The following is a 24127-nucleotide window of genomic DNA, read 5'->3' as shown; positions in this document are numbered from 1 at the left end:
AATTAAACATTAAACTGCCCCATTTAGGAGGAAAAATGGAACAGATTCAGGTTGTGCTGCCAAGTCATAGAGAATTAGCAAAACACCTCTAATAAAGGAGTGGTTCTGCAGGTGGTGACCACTGACCACTTTTCAGTTCCTTTGCTTTCTGGCAGATGTTTTGGTCACTTTTGAATGCTGGCGGTGCTTTCACTCTAGTGGTAGCATGAGATAGAGTCCACAACCCACACAAGTGGCTCATATAGTGCAGCTCATCAAGGATGGCAGATCAATGAGAGCTGTGGCAACAAAGTTTGCTGTGTCAGCGTAGTCACTACCTGGAGACAGGCCAGTAGACTTGGAGGAGGCAGTAGGAGAGCAACAACCCAACAGCAGGACCCTACTTCTGCCTTTAGGAGGAACAGGAGGAGCACTGCTCTCCAGCAGGCCACAAATGTGCTAGTGTCTGCTCAAACAGTCAGAAACAGACTCCATGAGGGTGTGAGAGCCCGACGTCCACAAGTAGAGAATGTTCTGCTGCCTGGAACATCCTTTTGCATGATCGGTTTGGATCATTGGTTCAGATATGGTGTGGGGTGGCATTTCTTTTGGAGGGCCACACAGCCCTCCATGTGCTCGCCAGAGGTATCCTGACTGCCATTAGGTACCAAGATGAGATCCTCAGACCCCTTGTGAGGCCATATGCCGGGGCAGTTGGCTCTGAGTTCCTCCTAATTCAAGACAATGCTAGACCTCATGTGGCTGGAGTGTGTCAGCAGGTCCTGCAAGACGAAGGCATTGATGCTATGGACTGGCCCGCCCATTCCCCAGACTTGAATCCAATTGAGCACATTTGGGACATTATGTCTTGCTCCATCCATCAATGCCACGTTGCACCACAGACTGTCCAGGAGTTGGCAGATGCTTTAGTCCAGGTCTGGGAGGAGAACCCTTAGGAGGTTGTTGCTAGATCGGATACAGTTGTGGCCGGAAGTTAACGAGAATTATTTATATTATTTATTTAATTTCCCATTTACTGTATTTTATTAACGTCTACCCCTACCCCAACCCTAAACCCAGCCATCACAGTAATGTAAAAACAGTAGTTTTACCAAGTATTATTTATGTTATCTATTAAATTACCAAATAAATTGTATTTTTTAAAGCTTACTCCCACCCCAACCTGAAACCCAACCGGCAGAGTACTATAAAGATATTAACTATTGTTATACAGAAAAAAATGCTGCTTTAATAATGTGCATATCACACTTCCGGCCATCCGCATATCCAATCTAGACTTTACCCCCTTAGGAGAGCATCAGAAGCATGCCCAGGCTTTGTAATAATATGAGTATATCTTAATATAACATTCATAATATATGACTATTATACTAAGAATATTTTGTTCATTCAGATCTAGGATCTGTTATTTTAGTGTTCTCTTTATTTTTTTGGAGCAATCTATATACAGGTTGAACAATGAAACGTATGGTGTAGGGCCATTACAGCATCAATTCATATTGGGAATGACAGATACAAGTCCTGCACAGTGACCAGAGGAATTATGAGCCATTCTTGGTTAGGTCACTACATGATGCTGGTGGGAAAAAAAACACTTCTTGACTTGCTCCTCCAAAACATCCTAAAGTAACTCAATAATATTTTGATATGGTGACTGTGCAGACCATGGGAGATGTTCAACTTCACTTTCATGTTCATCACACCACTTTGTCACCAGTCTTGCTGTGTGTATTGGTACATAAACATCCTGAAACATTGCACCGCCTTTAGGATACAATATTTGAACCACTGCATGCACATGGTCCTCCAGAATGGTTCAATAGTTCTTGGCAGTGATGCACCCATCTAGTACGGTTCAAGTATTGGGTCTAAAGAATATCATGATATTGCAGCTCAAAGCATCACTAATCCATCCTCCTGCTCAACTATGAGCATGTAGCAGTCTGGGTGGTACGCTTCTTTAGGGCTTCTCCACACTGTTACTCTCCTGAACGTGGGAAAGACAGTAAAGGTTGACTCATCAGAGAACAATACATGTTTCACTTTGTCTACAGCCCAAGATTTTCACTGCTGGCATTGGCATGTGTGACCAAAGGTTCACCTTTATCACTCATTCACCTCTTTTTCAGTTTGAGAGACCATAATATATCAGCATTTATTTTGAATGCCTTGTAAAGTGTCTGATGATTTAAAATCATAATTTTCCTAAAACGTATCAATGTAATAATCTGTGTTTCCCAACACAGCTATAATTAATTTACGTAACTAAAGATGAAAGTTTTTTGACAAAACAGATGCTGAACAAAAGGAGAATTTCACTACTCTGCTTCGACAAACACAAACTGGACTTTTGCAAGAGGACACGAGCAGTGCTGTGATACAGAAAGGCAGCAGGTATGAAAATATTGTCCTTAAAAAAAAAACTGTTTATAGGACATTAATTGTGAATGTTGAATTGTTGTTTTGTAGAATATGGCCAGGCATTTGTTATTTCGGTTTCACTGATGGCAGCTCAGAACATAAACAATCACAAGGAACAGCCACAATCACAACAGCTAAAACCACACTGGCACATCTTAAGACCATTGAAGTTCGAGACACCATGCATGAGGTATGTTTATTTAAAATCTTTTTTGTTGTTGTATTTATTGATTAAAAACTTGTCAAATATTTTATACTCGAGTTTATAGTTGATAAAAAAGGGGGCATTATTCAAAATAAGAAATGTAAAAAATAGGTTAAATAACTAGCAGCATTAGGCTTTTTAAAAAAGAAGTTTCAAAGGATGTCACATTTGGCACACATTGATGTTTAGTCAGTGTTTTGTATGATATACAATATGGTTTGGTGAAAAAAAAAAAAAAAAGAATTAAATGTATTGTATTACTGAACTTGACCTGACCTGTCTGTTCATGAAAATATATCAGAAAAAAAGCTTTGTTTTGTTAACTAAAGATTAAAAAAGAAGAAGTAAAATGCATAGAAACCACTTGATAAGTAACCATGAACACCTCCAGCTTCTCATTTATTAGTGTACGCTCAGATCTTATCTTACAGTGTATTCCTTTTAACTTGATTTGGGGCAGAGAGAATGGTCTAATACAGTCTCATAAATGTGCTGTCAGAGACAAAAATATTCATGTCAGGATTTTTATTAAATAACACATTTGAGGTAGGTTTATATTCCACCAAACCCTACTATATACCTCAGAACACTTGGAAATATACACTATTTATTGCATTAAACCATTCTCTAATACTTTTTTCTAAAAGTTTAATTTTAATTGCTGTCCAATACCATTACATGGCCAATTATTTTAAACATTTCCTTTTGTGATCTAAAATAAAAAATGAAGAGTTTATAGTATTTGAACACCAAATAAGCAGATTGACTCTCTTTTCATTAAAATCATGAACTAGTTTCCCTTGAAATAACAAAATGGCCATCAGTGTTAGGTGCTGCACGTTACTACAATACATTAATAAATATATACTTAATTATAAATTATTTAAATTACTTTTCCAATGACTGAAATGTCTGAAAAGTACTTATTTTATTTAATAAGTAACTTATAACTAGGCCCACACGGAATCTGTGCACAAAGAATTCCACAGATTTTTACCCCATCGTTGATTTTGTTTATTTACTTGCGTAAATATGCGTAAATTTATATTTATTCAGTTTTTAAATTAAATATTTCTAGGAAAATATTTATATTATTTATGTACAATATAGTTTGTAAAATGTCTTTTTGTAGATATTTTATATGAGAGACTTGCTTTGTTTACCAAATAAAGTGGATCTAATTGGATTTGCATTGTAACCATTAAATACAAGTTAAAAAGGTATTACTTTTTATTTCATATATTACGGTTTTTAATTATGATACTACCAAAATAATTCCACAGATATATGCAGATTTTAATCAAAATTCTGCGCAGAATTAGCAAAAACTGTCTGCAGATTCCATCTGGCCCTACTTATAACTTGACACAATAGTACTAAAAATGCTACATCGTAGAAAGTTAATATTATTCATTAAACTATAACACATTTCAAAGTCGTGACACCATAAAGCATACATGAATTTAATTCATTGTTTAAGCATGTGCAATGGTTGGACACATGTAAACTACTTTAGTGACTAAACTGAATTATGCAAACTATACATATAGTTACTTAATAGTATTTATTGTCATGAAATAGTTCCTTAGTTGATTTTTTTTGTCTTAAGCATGTGCAGTCCTCTTGATAAATGTAACCTTTAGTTGAAAAACAGATTTTTTTTTACTCCAAAATTCTTCTCTAAATGGATTTATACAGAACTGTAGAATTTATGTACAGTATTTAAGGCAAGTACATTATAAGTAACTAGTCAAATTACCTAAAAATTTAAAAGAACCATTTACTTTAGTTTTTACCCATCAAATTTGTTTTCATTTAAGCATGCTTGACAGAGCATGAAAGTAGTCTGTGTGTACTATTTGTGATACTGTTAATAAGCTTCATTTACAAACTACTGTAACTATAAAGGGAGTACAGATCAAATGAATCAGCAATAGCTGTCGCATCATTCATTACTCATTTACTAGGTGGAGTTTTCTATTTCATTTTGGACTGCACCTAAAACACTGCTGCAGGCTGAATGTTGATAAATAAACAAATATAAATGACTCTTCCTCCAGCGGTATGGGCAGAGGGTTCAGGAGGAGCTGGATAGAGCTCATCGGGAGTGTGACGCTCAGGAAAAAGAGCTGCAGCAGTGGCATGAGCACTGGCAGAGTCAGCTAAAATCCCTCGCCTCACTCAACTCCGAATGACCACCAGACCTTCATGAACTCTGACAATATAAGCCAAGGAATTAAACGGCATCAAAGTGAACGGACAGTACAGACACATATTTATCTAACATAGACAACTGTGCTCCATTCCCTATTACCACGCTTATCTGCTCCCATGTTGTCGGATTCCTTTACTTATTGACACAATGCATGAATATGAGATAGAATAAAGAGTTTTAATGTCATATAAACGTTTATTAAACGTTTTTTTCTGTTGTGCAAGAATCAAATAAAACATATTTAAAGAAATGCAATGCATCTTATTAGTTTAACAGTCTCTAAAACAATACAATAAAATCGCTATACAAACAGAGTAATATGTAAACATACGAGCATGATAAATGTAGCACGGAAATTGTGCTTCAGAGTCCATTTGGTTTAGAGTTTTCAGATTCAGCAGCATGAGTTTTTTTCACATTATTATGTTTGGGCACAGACCCTAGAAATAGTGCTTCACAGCTTTCTGGAAATCCATGAAAACTATGGTGTAATATTGAAAAATTGATTCAAAATGCGTTGCTATTCTCTCTTGAAGTGATTCTAAACTTAGTTTTTAACAGCATGTTGCACTCTTGACTAGTTTTCAAACCATATATTGCTTGTGCTTCATGTAAGTTGGCCTTTATGACAAGATTAATGTAAACAGCTCACTAAAAACACTTTTGTAATTGGCTAATTTGAACTTCATTACTGATTACTTTAGATTCATGTGGTATTTGTAAGGAATTGGAAGCAAGCAGAGTTTGTAAAGCATATGGTATAATCTCCTGTTAAACACTGAGCTCAGAATCCATTCAAGACAGAAAAGTGATGCATTTCGAATCAGAATCCATTTCTCAAAAAATCCATCAGCCCTATCAGTCATCTCGATTTAAAATTTTGACACCATGAAATTATCTTGTCTTAAAAAAAATAAAGGATATTTTAGCGTTTGCGTAAGAGAATATCCCAACTCTCCCTCCAGCGCAGCTCAGCGAGCTTGTCTGATGTTAACGCTGGCTGGCCATACGTGAGAGGACTCAAGCTGTGGTAGGACATGTATACTGAACAAAGAACTGCTAAAATCACACCACCAAATGCTTTCTGTTGAGCTGAGGATCTGTAAAACACAATGACATTCAGATATGACACTGATACTGTGTAACATTTTTGGCTGAACTACAGATAGCGGAATAATATCTCCTACCTCAATACGTGGATGTACAGGTGCTCTGTGACTATAGGTATTTGCAAGATCTTGAAGGTGAGTGCTGGGAGATAGTGATATAGAAAGAGAGTCTTCTCCATTAGGAAGAATGGCAGGTAATTCACTGCCCAGCCTCCAAAGCAAACCACACCAGCCAAAACCAACTGTTCCCAAGAGTCTAAGAGAGAAGACGAAGCAAAAAGGAAAGAACAGTTAATGGAAAAGCATACACCTCTACTTTTAATATTGCTCACAATTTATTTAAAGAAATCTTTTAGTGCAACAAAGCTGCTTTTCCACTATCAAGCCGAATGGTTCTCTGTGTTTAACCATTCATTTCTGTGGCGATCTGGGAAAGTCAGCATGGATACAGGTTTATTTTTCCATGGTCATGCTTATAACAGAGCTCTCTGGAATGTAATATAAATGTGGCAGTTGAAGCTTAGGTAATGCAGTTGCAATGTAAACAATAAGTGCAGATTAACTCAAATATAAGTCATCTTTGAGAACCACATATCTGCTGAAATATCCAGTTTAAGGTTACAGTAGCTCAGAATATGCACAATATCCTTCATAACACTGAAAACTTAAATAAGTTTTGATCAACAAATTAGTTATATTTTAATTAAATATATAGACTCGCCAGCCAATGTCCAACTGCTCATTGATGCAAGTTTCTAATCAGCCAATCATATGGCAGCAACTCTGCATTCAGGCATGTAGACATGGTAACCAGATCTTAATCCTATAGAGCACCTTTGGGATGTGGTGGAACAGGAGATTCGCATCATGGATGTGCAACCGACATATCTGCAGCAACTGCGTGTTGCTATCATGTCAATATGGACCAAAATCTCTGAGCAATATTCCCAGTACCTTGTTGAATCTATGCCATAAAGGATTAAGGCAGTTCTGAAGGCAAAAAAGGGTCCAACTTGGTACTAATAAGATGTACCTAATAAAGTGGCCAATTAGTGTACATTTAGTTATCTCACCAAAACTGAACTGTAAAACTTTACACAAATATTGAATGCAATATATTATATTGAGGGAATAGTTAACTGACCAAAATTGATCTATAAAATCTTTTACAAATAATAAAAGCATGTACATGGGTCTAAGTTGACCGAAAACTATTTTATTGCCAGTTATCCATTGGTCCAAAAGATAAAGTTTTCTTAACCATCCAATGGCCAGTCAGCACAATAGTGTAAAAATGGCTTATGCTATGTCAGGGCAAAAATGTGTAACCACCTTTTTTTCCATTGTGGTTTAAACAAAAATCTGTATACCTTGTGGAATGTCTTCAACTTTCCTCCTCCGTCTTATTAAGTATGTTAAAAACAGAAGACAGTACACAACCAGTGTAATGTTTCCAGTGGTCCAAGTAACAATATTGCCTATAAAGTGAATCTGTGCCTGTATCAAATCAGAAAAGATCAGATTAGTATTGTTATCATTCTGTCAAACACAAGAAACAAACGGCAGAATGGTGTTAACATACATTACTTGAAGGATGAAGCCAATATGCAATGTTGGTGTCCATTGTGATCCATTCAAGAGGTGATGAACTATATTTGTGCTCTGACTCTTCGTTCTTTACTGTCAGCATCTTCCACTGGTAATCAAACACATTAGGTTAGTTCACTGTATGAAACCAGTTTTAACTGGATTTTTTTAAACAAAAATGTCAAAAAGACATAAGATCCTTTTTGCTTTAGGGTGGAAGCAAACACTTATTCATGTGTCACTTTAAATGCAAATGAACTGCTGCTCTCCATCCTTTCCAAAAGAGGGTGGAGCCTTATGTCCACCTCTGTGCAAAAAAGACTTAGCTGTAAATGATTCAACCATCAAAGCTTTAAAAAAAAAACACAGAGCGCTCAGTGCTGAATGTAAAATCCCATACTGCCAAGGTTTTAAACACTGTTTCCATTGACAACAACAGGAAAAAATGCTTAGCTCAGGGGGAGGGGGAAAACACAAAGCCTTACTCCAGCAACACAAAACAAGACTTTTGCACGCACTTTAGAGCCTTCTCAGTTTAAACTCCTCGTCTATTGTAGCTTGGAAAAAAAATTGGACTACACTTAAGGCATTAAAGTTAAGAAAAAGGAAAAAAAAAAAACAGCCTCTGGATTAACTTTGTAACTAAATTACATATTAAATAAAGTTGAAAGTGCAACATGAAGCAGACCACTTCAATAATCACCTGCAGTTCCAGAAATTTGGCCATAAATGTGAGATTTTTGTTGACATCGCTGTGAGTAGGAGACTTCAGCTCCAACTCCCTTTCCTTTGGTTCCTGACCTGCACAGGTATCAGGGTTTAAACACATTTTTACCTCTGAAATTCCATGACTTTTCCAAGACTTTCATGTAAAGCTTCATGACCTAATAGTACACGTAATGTCTATGTGTGTGGTAAAAAAAAACAATGCACGTTCAAATTTATATTACAGCATATCATAAAACATGCAATAATCTATTTCGTTTTTTGTAAAACAATGTAAAATGTATTTAGATCAGCGGTTGTCAACCACGTTCCTGGAGGAACACCAGCTCTGCACATTTTACATGTCTCTTTACGCAAACTGACAAAGGAGACATCCAAAACATCTAGTGTTGGTGAGCTGTGGTTGAGAAACACTGATTTAGAGAATGCTTGCACAGCACTAATAATGTGAAAGCATGCGATTGGCCAAGGACAGAAAAGAAGTACAGACAAGCAACCTGTGTAAGTATACAAATATTTGTAAAACTAATTTCCATGACTTTTCCAAAAGTTTGTGGGTTTTTGTTTTTCCAAACCTTTTCCAGGTCTGGAAAATGCCGTTTTAAAATTCCATGGGTTTTCAATGACCGTAAGTACTACGAGAAATGCACTTAACAGAAAAGCATAATGTAAGCAATTCAATGATATTTAGTTGTTAATTTTCATACTTCTGCCATAGCGGTGCTCCTCCACGTTCCACATGCCGGTCTGCTGGTAGCCTTTATAAATTTTATCACCCACCACCTCCAGCTGTTTAAAACCCCACTCCGGCAGAGAGGCTCCACTGAGCTGCAAGAACAATCAATAAAACAGGCAGAAATAACTGAAAGGGTCTGCTCACCTAAGAAATCTTAGGACACATATTAAGGTATTTTCGTATAAAGGGTTTTAACAGAGGTACAGAAATCTTTGATAATTTTTTAAAAGACCAAAAATCACCCAAAAACTGGCACTTCAAAATCTTCAGTTCAGCAGTTCAGTTGTGAACCATACCACTTTTTGGGTAGCCTTTCCAAAGGGTACCAAGCACAACACAACAGTACCTAAAGGGTGGAGCTAGACTTGAAGCTGAACCTTATTGGTTTACAGAGAATTGTGAACCTTGCATCCAACAAGCCAGGAGAATGAAAACAAAGAAAGCACCCCTTTTTTTTTAAATTCACAGCCCGAGACATTACATCATAATAATATACAGTTGAATTGTATCAGAATTATTAGCCCCCCTTTGATTTTTTTATTCTTTATTAAATATTTACCAAATTATGTTTAAAGGAGCAAGGACTTTTTCACAGCATGTCTGATAATGGTAACACTTTACAATAAGGTTCATTAGTTAATGCATTTACTAACATGAACAACACATGTACAGCATTTATTAATCTTAATTGAACATTTTCTAATGCATTATTAACATCCAAGTCCATGCTTCTTAACATTAGTTAATGCACTATGAGTTAACATGAACTAACAATGAACTACTGTATTTTCTTTAACTAACGTTAACTAACATTAGTAAATACAGTAGTAAATGTATTGTTCATTGTTTGTTCATGTTAGTAAATGCATGAATTAAGATTAACTAATGAACCTTATTGTAAAGTGTGACCCTGATAATATTTGTTTTTCTGGAGAAAGTCTTATTTGTTTTATTTCGGCTAGAATAAAAGCAGTTTTTATTTTTTTAATAACAGATTTAGAGTCAAAATTATTAGCCCCTTTAAGCTAAATTTGTCCCAATAGTCAGAGCAAACCATCATTATACAATAACCTGCCTAATTACCCTAATCTGCCTAGTTAAACTAATTAACCTAGCAAAGCTTTTAAATGTCACTTTTGGCTGTACAGAAGTGTCTTGAAAAATATAGAGTAAAATATTATTTACTGTCATCATGGCAAAGATAAAATGAATCAGTGATTAGAAATGAGTTATTAAAACTATTATGATTAGAAATGTGTTGAAAAAAAAAAATCTTCTCTCCGTTAAACAAAAATTAGGGGAAAAAAACAGGGGGGCTAATAATTCTGAACTGTATATAGTAATGAGTCATGGTCTACCCGAGCTCAAACAAACCTTGTCATCATCTAGTGACAAACAGCTACAAACCAAGAAGAACAGAATTTGCCTAATGTTATAAGGTAATTTTTTTTACTCTCTATTTACATGCACTCACCGCTCATCTATATTTGAAATAATGAGCTCATAATAATAACTAGTGCATGATAATTGAACTGTGGCTTCTCACATTCTTTTAGAATCAGACAGATGTGAGAGTGAAGCACAAAAAAGAAAACAACTTTCAAATGATTCTTTTAGCAACACAAAACAAATCACAACACAAATAAACTGCAAAGCTTAATTATTATCATCGCATTTTGGAACTGAACCATATCACTCAGTGGAAATGAGGCTAAAGAGATCAAAATTGTTTAACAAAAAATCAGTTTAATGCAAGTCTTCCAAAGCTTTAGAAGAACAACAGTTTTAATGATGTCTTTTATTTACAAAAACTGACCAGTAATAGGCTTGGTCACAGAAGCTTAAGCATGCTTGCTTAATGTGCGAGAATCAATGGGGTTGATTCTTGAGTGTAGGCATACGCGGGTATAAGATTCTAACAGTATGATAACCTTGGACAAAAATATCACGGTTTCACAGTATTACGGTACTGTGATTACTGCTCTAAAATAACTTCCTTTAAAATGTCTGCGTAAAAATTTACAAGTTTTCCCCCATTGATTACATATATGATTTTAAGAAACATTTTTAAATACTTTGGACCAGTTGAAGTAGTTTCCTTTTATTGCTAGATATTTTTTTGCCCTAAAAAAAAAAAAATAATAATAAAATAAAGAAATGTACACATACCTTAGGAAGGGTATTACAGAAAACTTTGATTGTTTTAAAACCTTGACTTTTCCAAACTGCGGAATACCTTGAAACCAGTTATCGTCCCATGCGGTCTTGAAGAAAATGTCCACAAGAACCAAAAAGGTTTATCACATAACAAGTATGGCTGAATGCATGTTTGCTGCATTTTACAAAAATGAAAGCCCAAATTACATCGGTTCACCATATAAGCCAATGATGTCCTTTTAGAAGACTTTTGATCTCTTAATGAAAGTGTGGGAACTTTAGGTAACAGGAAACTTATCTAATCTACATTTGTGTTCAGAAGATGAACTAAAGTCTTATGGATTTGCAATGATATGAGAGTAAGTAAATGAAATCATTGTTATTTTGGGGATAAACTAATGCAAAAAGTCAGTAAGAATCACATTCAATTCCAAAAAAAAAAGTATACGTGATCTTTCCACATATTTATGCATAAATTGGAAATGAAATGTCATATATTTTTTCTTCCTGAAACTCTAAGTCATAATTATGCCCATACTGTAATACTGATTTTATGACTAAACAAACCTTTAAAACAGCTGAGGTGTTCACGTGGACTAGTCGCACCTCTGATAAAATGGTCTTCCAGATCTCTTTCTCAGACTCCCTGTTCACAATATCCTACAGTGCAAAGAACGCTTCATAAATCATGTTTTAAGTAAGTAAATATGAACATTCAATGAAGACCAACTGGTCTTTGTTCTTACCACTCTCCAGAGATTCTGAGCTGGCATAGACACGTTAAAGTCAATATAGCCCGACACTTCCTGTGAGTGAGGACTCATGGGGGCTGCAACATCATGTCTTAAAAACAAAAACGTAGATTATTACTAAAACCGCTGTAATGCGATAATGGAAATATAAAATTAATGGTTTTATTTATAACCATCAATATTAAATAATTAAATCAACATTGGATATAATTGTATTACGTGTTCAGGTAGCGAGTTGTCATTCCATGCAGCAACTGAATAATATCCCCATGTCTGACAGGTCTGGGTGGGCTGCTGACCACAAGACTTTGCCTGAAAAAAAAAAATTCAACATAATTAATATAAACTTGATATAAAACCCACATACTGGTCATATGAACATCCATTAATGGTTTAATAATGCTAAAATTCTAAATCCGTACCGCCCAGGGTCTTTGATAATCCACCAGTTGTTGACATCTTTGAAAGGATAGCAGGTCACCTGCTGCTGGTGGGAGCTTCCACGGCCATTTTCATACCTTTAAACATTAATAAACAGCATGAAGATGTGCTTATTTTGGATTACACTTTGTCTAAACTATACAGTAGGTCTCTAACTGGATTCCTGGAGGGCCGCAGCTCTGCAGAGTTTTGCTCCAATCCTAATTAAACACAGCTGATGACACTAATCAAGGTGATCAAGACTACTAGACATGATTAAGCTGGTGTGAGTTAGAGTGATTGGAGCTATACTGTGCAGAGCTGTGGCCCTCCAGGAATTGAGTTTGAGGTCATTGGTCAACACCTTTTTACCTCTCTTAAAGCAGTGGTTCTCAAATGGGGGGTCGGGACCCACCGAGGGATCGTGGGACAATGGTGGGGGGGGGGGGGGGGGGGGGTTAGGATGGGGTGTCGCCTGATGATTTCCAAAAATCTTTTTATTTTTATTAAACACAAGAATAACCATATTTTACCCATAACCTACTGAAGAGAAAAAATAATAGTTTATAGTTACTATATACTATATAGTTAGTGTAGTAGCTTCTAGTTACTAGTTCTATTGGATTGCGATCCCTGCGGTTATTACATTACATTATACTATATACACCGCAATAGCGTCAGATGCTGCAGATTGATTTTATAACACCAGGTTGAAATTTCTTGCTCATTTACCACACTGACATACATTTTAAAAATTAAACGAAGAATAGACTTGGGTGATGTCTATTGGTGTTTGTGGGCCATTGCATGCAAGGTTTCTGTAATTATAACCCCCTCAGAGGATATTAGGGGTCGCGAGTCACTGGAACCCCTGTCTTAAAGCATCAAAGAAGATTTGACAGAATCTGAATTTTTTAATTGTGATCCATGTCTAATTTAGTTCTTCAAACAAGTCTGTGAATCAGATTAAAATATCTGGATAATTTGGTCAAAGATTACTGTGTGTACTTGTGCTTGTTGTGAAATCATGATCAGCAGTGCCAGTGATTGACTAGTGGTAAGACAGCAACATAATAGAATCATCAGATTAATATTAGATTATCAGCCATGTAAGCAAGATGACAAAAATCATAGGAAGTTAAATAATTTTGTTAAATGATACGCTATAACCTTTAGAATATTATTATAAACAATAATAGCTGTCAACATTGTGTGTGACTCCTGTAAATCACATATTTATTTGTTCAACAAAAAAAACACAATTAAAATATTGGCCATGTCTATTATCATACACTCTAATATTGTACTAAAGCTAGGGCTGCACCTTTTTCAAAATTTGTGATTGTTTCTAAAAAGTCCATATTGGTACAGTAACTTAAAAATATACATTAGTACTAAGTATTAGTATTAGCATTAGTCATTAAAATGTACACAAATGTTCTTTTGAAACCCTTAAAAAGGTACCAACCAAGACCAAGTACCAAGTGTAGGTTAAATTACAAATTATTCAATATTACTTAAAAAAATTACTTATAAAAACAACTAATTGTAATTTTTACAATATTGTTTTCCCTAATTTAATACAGTACTCCTTTAAGGAAATATCAGTAGTTGGTACATATTTTCAGCATCAGCTTTGCTGGAAATGACACAATCCAATCATATAAAATAAACAACTCCTGGATGAGTCATAAAAAAACAAAATGTCCAGGATACTGAATAATCCACATGTAAAGAACCGACCCTAGAAGAAAGTGACACTAGTCCAACATGACAAGTCCTAAATGGTAAACGGCTGCCCTGTTCTGTTTCTTTTGTGTGTAAAAGACAAACATTTTTTCATGGTCACGGTCACAGTAGACATCATCTAGCCATTACAGTGTGACAGTCACATCATGTTCTATCAACACATGACGTGATGAAAGGTAGTTTTTTTTTTTTGTCCAAACCAAAATTTCTATTTTAGAAACGTTTCTATTTCCGTGACATTGCGGCAAAAAAACACCCTAAACTGCTGACGATTATCTCCTCAGGTACAAATTATGTGCTTTTTTTTAGTGTTAAATGCTACCAATGTGAGTTTGAATATCATTTTATATGTCATGTATTGTCATACTACTGAAAGCAGCAGCATATAGTTCACCTTAGATCTTCAAAATAAGTAACTAGCAAATGGTTTGAAAATGAAAGTCAGTGACTCAACATCAGTCACTCAGCCCAAGTGTACTTTTAATAAGGTTAAATATGTATGAATTAGATTATAACCCTTCCAATTTGGTCAGGATAAATGAATGTTTGGTGTTTAAATGTTTCTGCCATATTATGCCAATAGATGTATTTATTTGTGAAAGACTTTTGATGTCTCACCTGATGGGATAGTTGGCCTTGTGTGAGTGAAGCCAACAAGGCACAGGTTTACCGGAGACTGTGCGGAGAGTGACCTGTGAGCCGAACGCTACATCTAAAGGCTGCCCCTGAGTGATCCGGGCAAGACCACCCTTCACAGGTGAAACAAAACAATGGATTAAAACAAAGTATTACATTATGCCATCTAGCATTCAACATTCCCCCCAGGAATCCCCCCCAAATACTGTACATCTAGAAAAATATGACTCAAGAAATTCGCAATCAAAACAATCTATTTTCAAATTAATGCCATTCTTTTCCAACTTTTGATTTTAAAATATCTTACAAAACTGATATGGCTTTCACAAAAAATATCAGTGTGCTTTTAATCTTGTCTGTTCAGTTAATTAGAATGATTTCTGAAGGATCATGTGGCACTAAAACTGAGTAGCTTTTAAATCACATTTTAAAATATAATAAACGTACAAAACTGACAATAAAATTGTCATTTTATTTCACAATATCAACCTTATTTTTAATTAAATAAATGCAGCCTTGGTGAGCACAATACAATTTAAAGGGGTTGTTCATCCAAAAATGCACATTGTTATTAATTACTCACATATTGTTGCATACTCTGGAGAACTTTGTTCATCTTAACAACACAAATTAAGATATTTCAGATGAAAATAAAGAGCCAGATGAAATGTTTTGACAATGTTCTTGGTTCCTTTTCTGTTCTTTGAACATCTCTGGATCATTGCTGTTTATGAAGGATGAGGAAGCTCTCGAATTGTATCTAAAATTTCTCAATAGGGTATATGCACAGCTAGTGTTTCTTCCCATACTGATAAACTTCCGGTAAAAGCTTAATGCGAGTTTTTTCGATTTTATACGGTTCCTTTTACAGCACTGATGTTGTAAGGTAATTAAAATATGATTATTTAAATAGACTTCCGAGTTCATTTAGTTCTTTAAGCAAAAAACGAAATGAAAAGCCTTTTACACGCACTCATGTGTCATGATTAGCAGGTAAGCTAATCCATTGAATATACTGGGGTAAAATAAATGTTTATATTTTAAAGACACGGCATGGGAAAATAAAATTTAATGCTGTGCTTTTTGTACATTCTGAGACCAACTTTATATTTTATGTCACTCAGCCATTGGAGATTAGTAATTTTTAAAGAAAACATACTGACCCAGGTTACTGACAAAGTCCTTCCGCATACTTCTGCATATACAGTAGCCTATTTGTGTACCAAAGATGAACGAAGGTCTCAGGGCATTAAAACTAGATGAGCTTGAGTTATTAATAATCAAGGTATCCGCAAGGTCCTAAAAAGTCTTATTATTAAATATTTTAGGCCTTAAAAAGTCCTAAAAGTCTTAAAACTATTTTAAACAGAACTTAATTTTCTTATATCCATGTAAAGCTACCCAATCGGGCTAACACCCATCGGATCACTAACACGTCTCTAGCGATCCACTAACATAAATGTTTTAACAAAAGTTTATTTATTAACTCTATTTACCTTTATGGTTTGATTATCTTCCTCACAATAACATTTGTTTCTAATGTTGTTTTAATGCTTTACTGGGCCAGTAGAAAAGCAAAACATTTTATTCATAATGGTCTTAAAACCATCTTAAAAGTCTTAAATTTGACTTGATGAAACCTGTAGAAAACCTGATAATAGAATTTTCATTTATGGTTGCACTAGTAATTTACAAATCAAAGAAAAAAAAGCATACACACCCCAAACTTTTGGATAGCATTGTATGTCAAATAACTGGCCCTTACCTCTAGACTTGCTTGAAAGGCACTGCTCATCATCTGGTCATGAGGTCCACTGCGATATAGCAAGGTCAGGTGAATGTAGAAAAACCCAAGGTAAATGATGACAGGTAGCACCACGAGTGCCAGGAAGCGAACCAATACCTGGAACATTACTTTGCCCTTTTCAGACAAATGACAAAATCATTAAGTTATACACAGTGCTCTAAAACTAGGGCTGCACAATATATACAGAAAATTATTAGTATTGCAATAATATCGTAGACATGCAATAAACTGCCTTTCAGGAGTTTACTCTCAGCTGATGATCGATTATGAAGCTTGTTTGGCATGCTGTCCAGAGAGAGAGCCCTGAGCTCATAAGATCCTCAAGCCAAGGGCTCCCTCCCATTTGCAGGGCAAGAGTGGAGTTTGAGCTCAAGTAGATCTTGAGAACTCCCCTGCTGTAGTAGCTAATGAGCAATTAGGAATTGTTATAAGGATATAACTACCTACTAGAAGCACGTCTATAGTGCCATTTTGGATTAGTCAATTAGTTGCATGTTTTTGGGTGGTGTGAGGGAAACAGGGGAACCCACGTGAGCACGTGGAAAACATGTAAACTCCGCACAGAAACGTCAACTGGCTTGGTAAGAACTAGAACCAGTTAAGTTTTTGCTGTTGGGTAACAGTGCTAACCACTGGGCTGCCGTGCCACCAATTTAGGCAAAGAGGAGTAGTAGGGAAGGAACGGGGGATTCCTTAAAATGAAGATGAATATGGAACTTAGGTTATTTATTGTGTTTAGTAATCGTCTGATTGAGGAATCAGAAATGGGCTAATGCGGGACCAGCCGTGATCAACTCAAAATTAGTTTAGAAATAAACTTCACTTATTTTATGCATTGTTTTTCTTTTTATCTAAACTTGACCAATCAGATGGGGCCCTACTATATTTATCCCCACCTCCCAAGTAGATTTTGTTCTTCTATTGGCTGGATCAGCCTAAAGGTAAACCCAGATATGGAAAATATTATTTTATGATGGGAGTCAAGACAAGAGAGGAAAATGACAACAGAATCCAATCAGAGTCAAAATATCTGCTGAGGTTTTCACTCATTCAGTGTTCTAATGACTAAATGTTTGCATCTTCACAGTTTTTTAGTCTAAATTAAATGTATATAAAAAAATATCTTTACCTGTTTATTTTAATATCTTTAAATAAAATAAATTATTTTAAATCATAGCTCATAAAAATAGCTTTTTTCTAGGGAAATGTTATTTTATAAGAAACATCACTTTCGCAATACTCAACAACATTGCAATATTTATCCAGTATTGTGCAGCCCCATCTAAAACACATGTATATTTAAAAACCATTACATACATGGCTCAAGGTTCGATCTCCAATAAGCTGCCAGGTGTGTACAGCTGCCAGGCTCAGCAGTAGAAAGTATGTGAACATACCCATGTACTTTACCCTGAAAAAAAGACAAATAAATGGAAAAACAATCAAATTTGTGGGCACTAGGAAGTATGTTACAGAAACTTTCTTATCTTAGGTCTCAACTTAAGATATGATACAACAAATTCAATTAGGATTATTCACAAAACTTGCATAAAAAAACTTAAGGCATTTGTCACTTGAACTGTAACCACCAGTATTGGGTAAGTTACTATAAAAAAAGTAATAGATTACAACTTACAACTACTGTAAAATTGTAATCTGACATTACTAATTCCTTCATGTAAAAAGTAAACTGATTACTTCACTTTGAAGTTACTTTTAAAACATAAAATATACCTATGAAAATACAAAATAAACTGCAGCTCTTTGAGTACTTTAATAATCACTGAACAACATGATGTGTTGTGTTGATCACAGCAGCTTGACAAATTCAAAAGCCTTAAAGAGGTCGCCCAAAACTTAAAATTATCTCAACGTTCAATTGATACAAACCTGGTTGTCTTTTTTTTAACACAAAAGACATTTAGATGAAAACTGGATACCTGTAACCATTGACAACCATAGTATGAAAAAGCACTGCAGTGTTTGGGTGTTCTGTGTTTTTCTGAGGTGATTAGTCTACCGAAATGTATAAACCAAGTGTGCCGCAAGCCTACGTTTGAGTGAAGGTTTCGGCCGTTAGATCGCCCCCTGGGGGCTGGCTGCAGTACAAGTCATAAAGCCCGCCTCCCCGTGTTAATGAAGGAGACTTGAGCCCAAATAAAAAAAAATATTACACTTGCAATAAAATGTCCCGAAAGATAGTTCTGGTCGATTAAGGCACTGGTTATTGTGCTGAAATAGGTGCAGATCTTCATTTTTGTAAACAGTTTGTTTTTAGCAGTAATTTAATGCTGGGCGTGTCATCGTGATTTACAGCTGTGATTGACAGTTTCTCAAAGCGCGGCGTCTGAGCTTCGGCAGGAGACTGAAGTAGACTGAAGTGTTATTATTCGATTTCTGTGTTATTTTACCATGACAAAATGAGTTCAGCAGTAAACTATAGTTTCTGACATACATGATCCTGGTGGAACACTGTTTATTCGCTAAGTTCAGGGCTTTTTTCGGGCTTTATTAGTTTGCTGATACACGCCTAGCCACCCAGATAGCAAAACACAGTTCCGGCTAGATTCTCGCCTGCCGGAGACTTATCTCTTAGAGCTCAGACTGACTAATGTTACCTCTGCTGGACCTACTCCGGATGCCTGGACTCACTGCCCGATTCCAGTCCGAGTCAATCGAGCCAGATGCGGCGGCCGAGCGAGCCGGTGCTGCCGCATGCGAGCCGGAATCAGCCCGCGACGCCGCGAGTAAGTTATGCGCTGCGGCCTGGAGCTGGCGCGATTGAATATATAAAACCCTCATATTTGTTAACGTTATTACATCCATTTGTGTTGATATGACAGCAAACGCATGCTGAGAAGTTCGGGGGGCGTAGTTGATTTTACATAAAGCGTTTGATTGGAAGCTCGACTCCGCTCATTTTCGCGGCTCCTCCTCTGGCTCCATCAGACAATCCTTCTGCGCATGTCTGGCTCCAATTTCAGCAGTCTTTTGCGACAGTTTGTGCCCGTCAAGCAGGCGTTTTGCCCTCAAGGCGTTCAATGGGAAAAAGGGCTGTCGCGTCGTCCATATTTTTTACAGTCATTGGTATAAACTCCATACAAAGTATAAAGTTGATCTGTCAATTCTTGTCATGTGTCACACGTGGTTTTCAACTGGTGGGCCCAATGATTGTAAAATGCGAGCGCGCCCAATATGCACTCCCAATGTGTGTATGCAAGCCACGCATAACTATTGGAAACAACAAACTTGCAAGCACAAAAGAAGCGATATGTGAACGCCCCATAAGCAGCACTTCTCTTCACGTTCAGAAGATACCTTCACTCCCGATCTTGCACAAAAATTCAATTAAGCCTGTTTAGAACGAGTTGGACTGCCGTGTTTTTGGCCAAGTGTCCTCCTTGGTGACAAGTATTGTCATAGAATGATTCTATTTAAATGCCTAAACAAGTTGCTGGTCAAGTTAAAAGCAGTGGAAAGTTTTTAGAGACTGGACACAGACTGCATTTCACAGCAATATTTTAGTTTTTACGCTCAATGAAATAAAAAAAATGTCAGTATTTCCACTTGAAGCAATCACTCTCGACAGCAACCATTTCAGCTAGTGTTCTCCAGCAGTTCATAAAAGCGCATGCTTATTATCTCATGCTGCAGTGGAAAACGTGATTTAAAAGAAGCATTTTTTCTCCTAAAAACTACAGTTGTAATGTTAGTAACGCAATTACATTGACTTTTGTGACTGTAATCTAATTACACAAATTTAAAATGTAATTTGTTACATTACTGTGTTCCCCAAAAATGTAATTAGCATACATCAACGCGTTACAACCAACTCTGGCAACCACTAATGATCCGTGACACTGTGGTCTCTATAATGCTGGTTGCAGTCCCTGTGCTAACAGTAATATGTTGTGTGATAGTCTATCTTTACTAATAAGCGTTTGGTCATTGAAATGTAACATCTTCGAAGTCCTCCAGGAGTCTTTTCTTTCTTCACTTTCGCCCATTAATAAATGTAATGCCATTGTTGGACAGAGCAATTATAATCATTTGTTTTGTTAGCTTTCAAGTTTAAAGTTAAGACAGCTGTTAGGTTGCTCTAAAATTAAGTACATTTTTTTTTTTTTTTTTTTTTGTCAAGCTAGGATGTTTTTATAAAACCACCTTCCAATCTATAGTTAAAATAAAATAACGCACTTAGGAAATGCTGTTCTGTAATAGCATTTGTACAACTGTGGTCTTAACTGAAATTACCACAGTTGCCAAAGAGATAAGATTATAAATTTAGGATCTTTCTGTAATGCATCCCCAGATCTCAATCCAATAAAGCAGCTTTGGCATGTGATGCACATGGGCATTCATATTATGTGTGTGTAGCTAACAGATTTGCAGCAAATGTTAAGCTTCACATCGATATGGACTAAAATCTCTGAGGAAAGTTTTCAGCATCTTTCCCTCAAGCTACGCCACAAAGAATTAGAGCATCTCTGAAAAGCAATGGGGAATCAGAGCTAGCAAGCTGTATAATAAAGTACCCAGTGAGTGTTTGTCACAATAGAGAAGACATCAGTTCCATGCTGACTTTATATTAAACAAAAAAGTATTTCTTATCACAAAAAGCAGAGATAAAAAAAATCATGTTGTGTTTTTTTAACTATACATACCCAATTCCAAATGCACAGCTGACCCCACAGATCACAAGCCAAAACCACTTGAAAGATGAGCTGGAAGAAGACAAACCACATAATGTAATAACCGACTGACAAGCTAATCCATTTCAGAGTTTGAAAGGAACTGAGATTTGCCTAAAGTCTTACTTGCGTGCTTTGTGAAAGCGGAGGTAAGACAGCACAGCCAACAGCAAGAAGAAAATTAAAACAGACTCCAGCAGCATGAAGCGCGATTGCACAATCAGGGAGTTTTCTGGAAGAAAAAGAACCAAAGGCATTTAAGCTTAACAAGAAGCACAAAGCGTGCTCAGGCATTGAGTTAAATGATTCAGTAAGTGGTTACCCATGAGGAGAAGTGCACAGGCCCCCAGTGCCGAGAAGTGGGAGTATCCCAGCTCCACTACTACAAGATATGCAAGTGGCACACAAAAAGAGCCTGCCAGAGCCGGTATCAGTCGAAGGCTCCAAACAGGGACATTACCAGGGTATTCTAAAATGTAAAAACATAACTAGTAAGACTAAAGCCTGTGTTATGCCAGAAAACGTTTGAAATGTTTTGTTATACAAATCTTAGTGGGTCATGTAGTTTAAATATGATTTACAGCTTGAAGAGATATACATCTTTTTTAAATTGGTGTTCTAACTAGAAGATTGCTAGACAGTAAAATCTGATCATTAGTCAAAGCAGATTGAAAGACTAGTCCCCATATGCAAACAGGGGCCTCGGAAAACATCCTAGGCGGGCAAAGAGCGACTTTAAATTACCTACATATTTTGTACATAAAGCTATGGAAAGAAATTAAAGGGTTTTTCAATAGATCTTTTGTACTTAGAGACTTTCTATGGAATGACAACATTTTTATGGGTTTGAATAAAATAAAACGTTTTCATTACATTTTTTCCAACTTTAAACAAAATCATTAAGAGCATTTTTTCCTGAATATGACAAATGATTTGCTGTCACTGAAAATGAGGGTTATTCCACCATATATACCCTTTCAGAAGATAAAACATTGTCATTGTCAATTTGTCATTTAAAAATTTGTAAAAATGTATACACTATAAACATATCAGAACATGTAGCATATTTTTGTTATATTATGCAGGAAAAAATGTTTAAAAAATAACTTTTTTATTTTAAGCTTTTTTTTTTTTTTTTAGTACAGAATAAAACACATCTCTATTCACCGTGGCTCTTAAAATAGTTACATTTTTTAAGTGCCAGGTTGGACCCCTTTTGCCTTCAGAACTGCCTTACTAGGCAGTAGATTCAAAAAAAGTATTGAAAATATTCCTCAGAAATTGATAAGATACCATCACTGCAGATTTGTCAGCTGAACATCCATGATGCCAATCTCCCATTCAACCACATGCCTGAGGTGCTCTATTGGATTGAGATATGGTGACTGTGGAGGCCATTTGAGTAGTGTGCAGTGTACAGTAGCCATCAGAAGATGGGTACACTGTGGACACTCACAAAGGGATGGACATGGTCAGCAACAATACTCGGCAAGGTTGTGGCATGGATATGATGCTCAACTGGTACTAACCAGTGCTTGCCAAGGACCCAATGCATGCCAAGAAAATCCCCACACCATAACACCACAACCAGCCTGAACCGATGATAAAAGGCAAGATAGATCCATGTTTTCTTGTTGTTGACGCCAAATTCTGACAATACCATCCAAATGTAACAGCAGAAATTGAGGCTCATCAGACCAGGCAATGTTTTTTCCAATCTTCTATTGTTCAATTTTGGTGAGTGAATTGTAGCCTCTAAATCCTGTTCTTAGCTGAAAGGAGTTAACGAGCAGTTGGACAGGTGTATCTTATAAAGTGGCAGGTGAGTGTATATTCCTGTATGTGCAATTTTGTTGTGTCAGGCACTTCATGTTTTGATCGTAGTTTTGATTTGTATTTGTCAAAATAAAAAAAAAATAAAAAAAATTAATTTAACTCCTCTAGAAGAATATAGAGTCTAAATTAGGTTATGAAAGATTTGTGAGGTTATAATGAACAGTTGTTTGGCTTTGTCAACCCCACATAAGTGTGTTTGAGATGTTCACCTGCTCCAATTCTGTTCCAAACAAAGTTGCCATCAAATCCTCCTAAATACGCTAAACAGATAAATAACATTCATTAGTACATATACAAATAAGTGGCTTACCTCATAAAAGTAACTTACAAATAATAAATACGTTATTCCTCACCTCCTAAAGCAAGTATCATGTGTCCAAAAGGAGGACCGCTTTCATCTATGAAAAAAACCTGCTTCATGTACAATGACAGGAACTGTCCATAATAAACCTCATCAAACCTAAACAAAGGTGGTACACATACGAGTTTATACGCTAATAATACATTTTAAAGAAAATGTTTAAATATGATAATAATTAACAGCACACTTACACTACAGCTTTGGGAAAGTGAATGCCATAAAGTCGAGTAAAGAGGGCAAGTGCTGTAACCGCCAGCAGCAGCACATTTATCTCCACTGTCACACTGACGGGCAGTTTAACACACTGCATGCTCAATCCTGACTAAACACAATAAACCATAAAGCAAAACATATACTGTCATTACTACATGCATATATGTTAATTCATTCATTCCTTCTGTGTTTGCAATAGTGCAGAATTAAGCAAAGAATTCCATCCTCTACTAGTGTTATTTACCTTGATTCAGTTTTTCCTCTGGAATTTCGCAATCATAGGTGAACAGTGCTGCTTTCACGACCACATGCGCTGTCTTTTAGCAGTAAATTATGAATAAAAATATTCGCTAAAACTGGAATTGGTCAAGAAAAATAAAAACAAATAAATAATGCCATTGTTTAGGCATATACGACAACTTTACGCTTTAAATAAAGCCACTAAACACTGTAAATAAAGCAACGGTCTGTTCACCAGTGTTTCCGGGCTGTGTCGCCCACATTTC

The 24127-nt window shown here is 36.0% G+C and overlaps 2 protein-coding genes across 6 annotated transcripts in view; one reads left to right on the top strand and one right to left on the bottom strand.

Annotated features, from left to right (window-relative positions):
* The window catches only part of ccdc180 (coiled-coil domain containing 180), a 25050-nt gene extending 19959 nt beyond the window's left edge, over window positions 1-5091 (top strand). For all 3 annotated transcript variants that reach the window (XR_012406348.1, XM_073951410.1, XM_003198660.6), the window contains 3 exons: window positions 2295-2394; window positions 2470-2611; window positions 4687-5091. Coding sequence is in view for 2 of the 3 variants with exons in the window: in XM_073951410.1 (XP_073807511.1) it covers window positions 2295-2394; window positions 2470-2611; window positions 4687-4821 (377 nt within the window). In the remaining variant the exon portion in view is untranslated. The remainder of the gene's footprint in view (window positions 1-2294; window positions 2395-2469; window positions 2612-4686) is intronic.
* pomt1 (protein-O-mannosyltransferase 1) lies at window positions 5017-24127 on the bottom strand. Of its 3 annotated transcripts, none has more exons than XM_073950969.1 (20): window positions 23866-24127; window positions 23600-23726; window positions 23401-23507; window positions 23257-23307; window positions 21534-21680; window positions 21338-21443; window positions 21185-21244; window positions 17838-17931; window positions 16479-16634; window positions 14696-14826; window positions 12331-12426; window positions 12128-12220; window positions 11903-11999; window positions 11724-11816; window positions 8971-9091; window positions 8241-8338; window positions 7533-7646; window positions 7321-7447; window positions 6029-6206; window positions 5017-5941 (listed from the first exon to the last, which is right to left on the bottom strand). In XM_073950969.1, the coding sequence occupies exons 2-20, from the start codon at window positions 23716-23718 to the stop codon at window positions 5767-5769; spliced, it is 2163 nt and encodes a 720-aa protein (XP_073807070.1). In that variant the 5' UTR covers window positions 23719-23726; window positions 23866-24127; the 3' UTR covers window positions 5017-5766.

The sequence above is a fragment of the Danio rerio genome, chromosome 5 (genome assembly GCF_049306965.1).
Source record: "Danio rerio strain Tuebingen ecotype United States chromosome 5, GRCz12tu, whole genome shotgun sequence".
In the NCBI taxonomy this organism is placed as follows: domain Eukaryota; kingdom Metazoa; phylum Chordata; class Actinopteri; order Cypriniformes; family Danionidae; genus Danio; species Danio rerio.
This window is presented reverse-complemented; position numbering and strand designations above follow the sequence as displayed.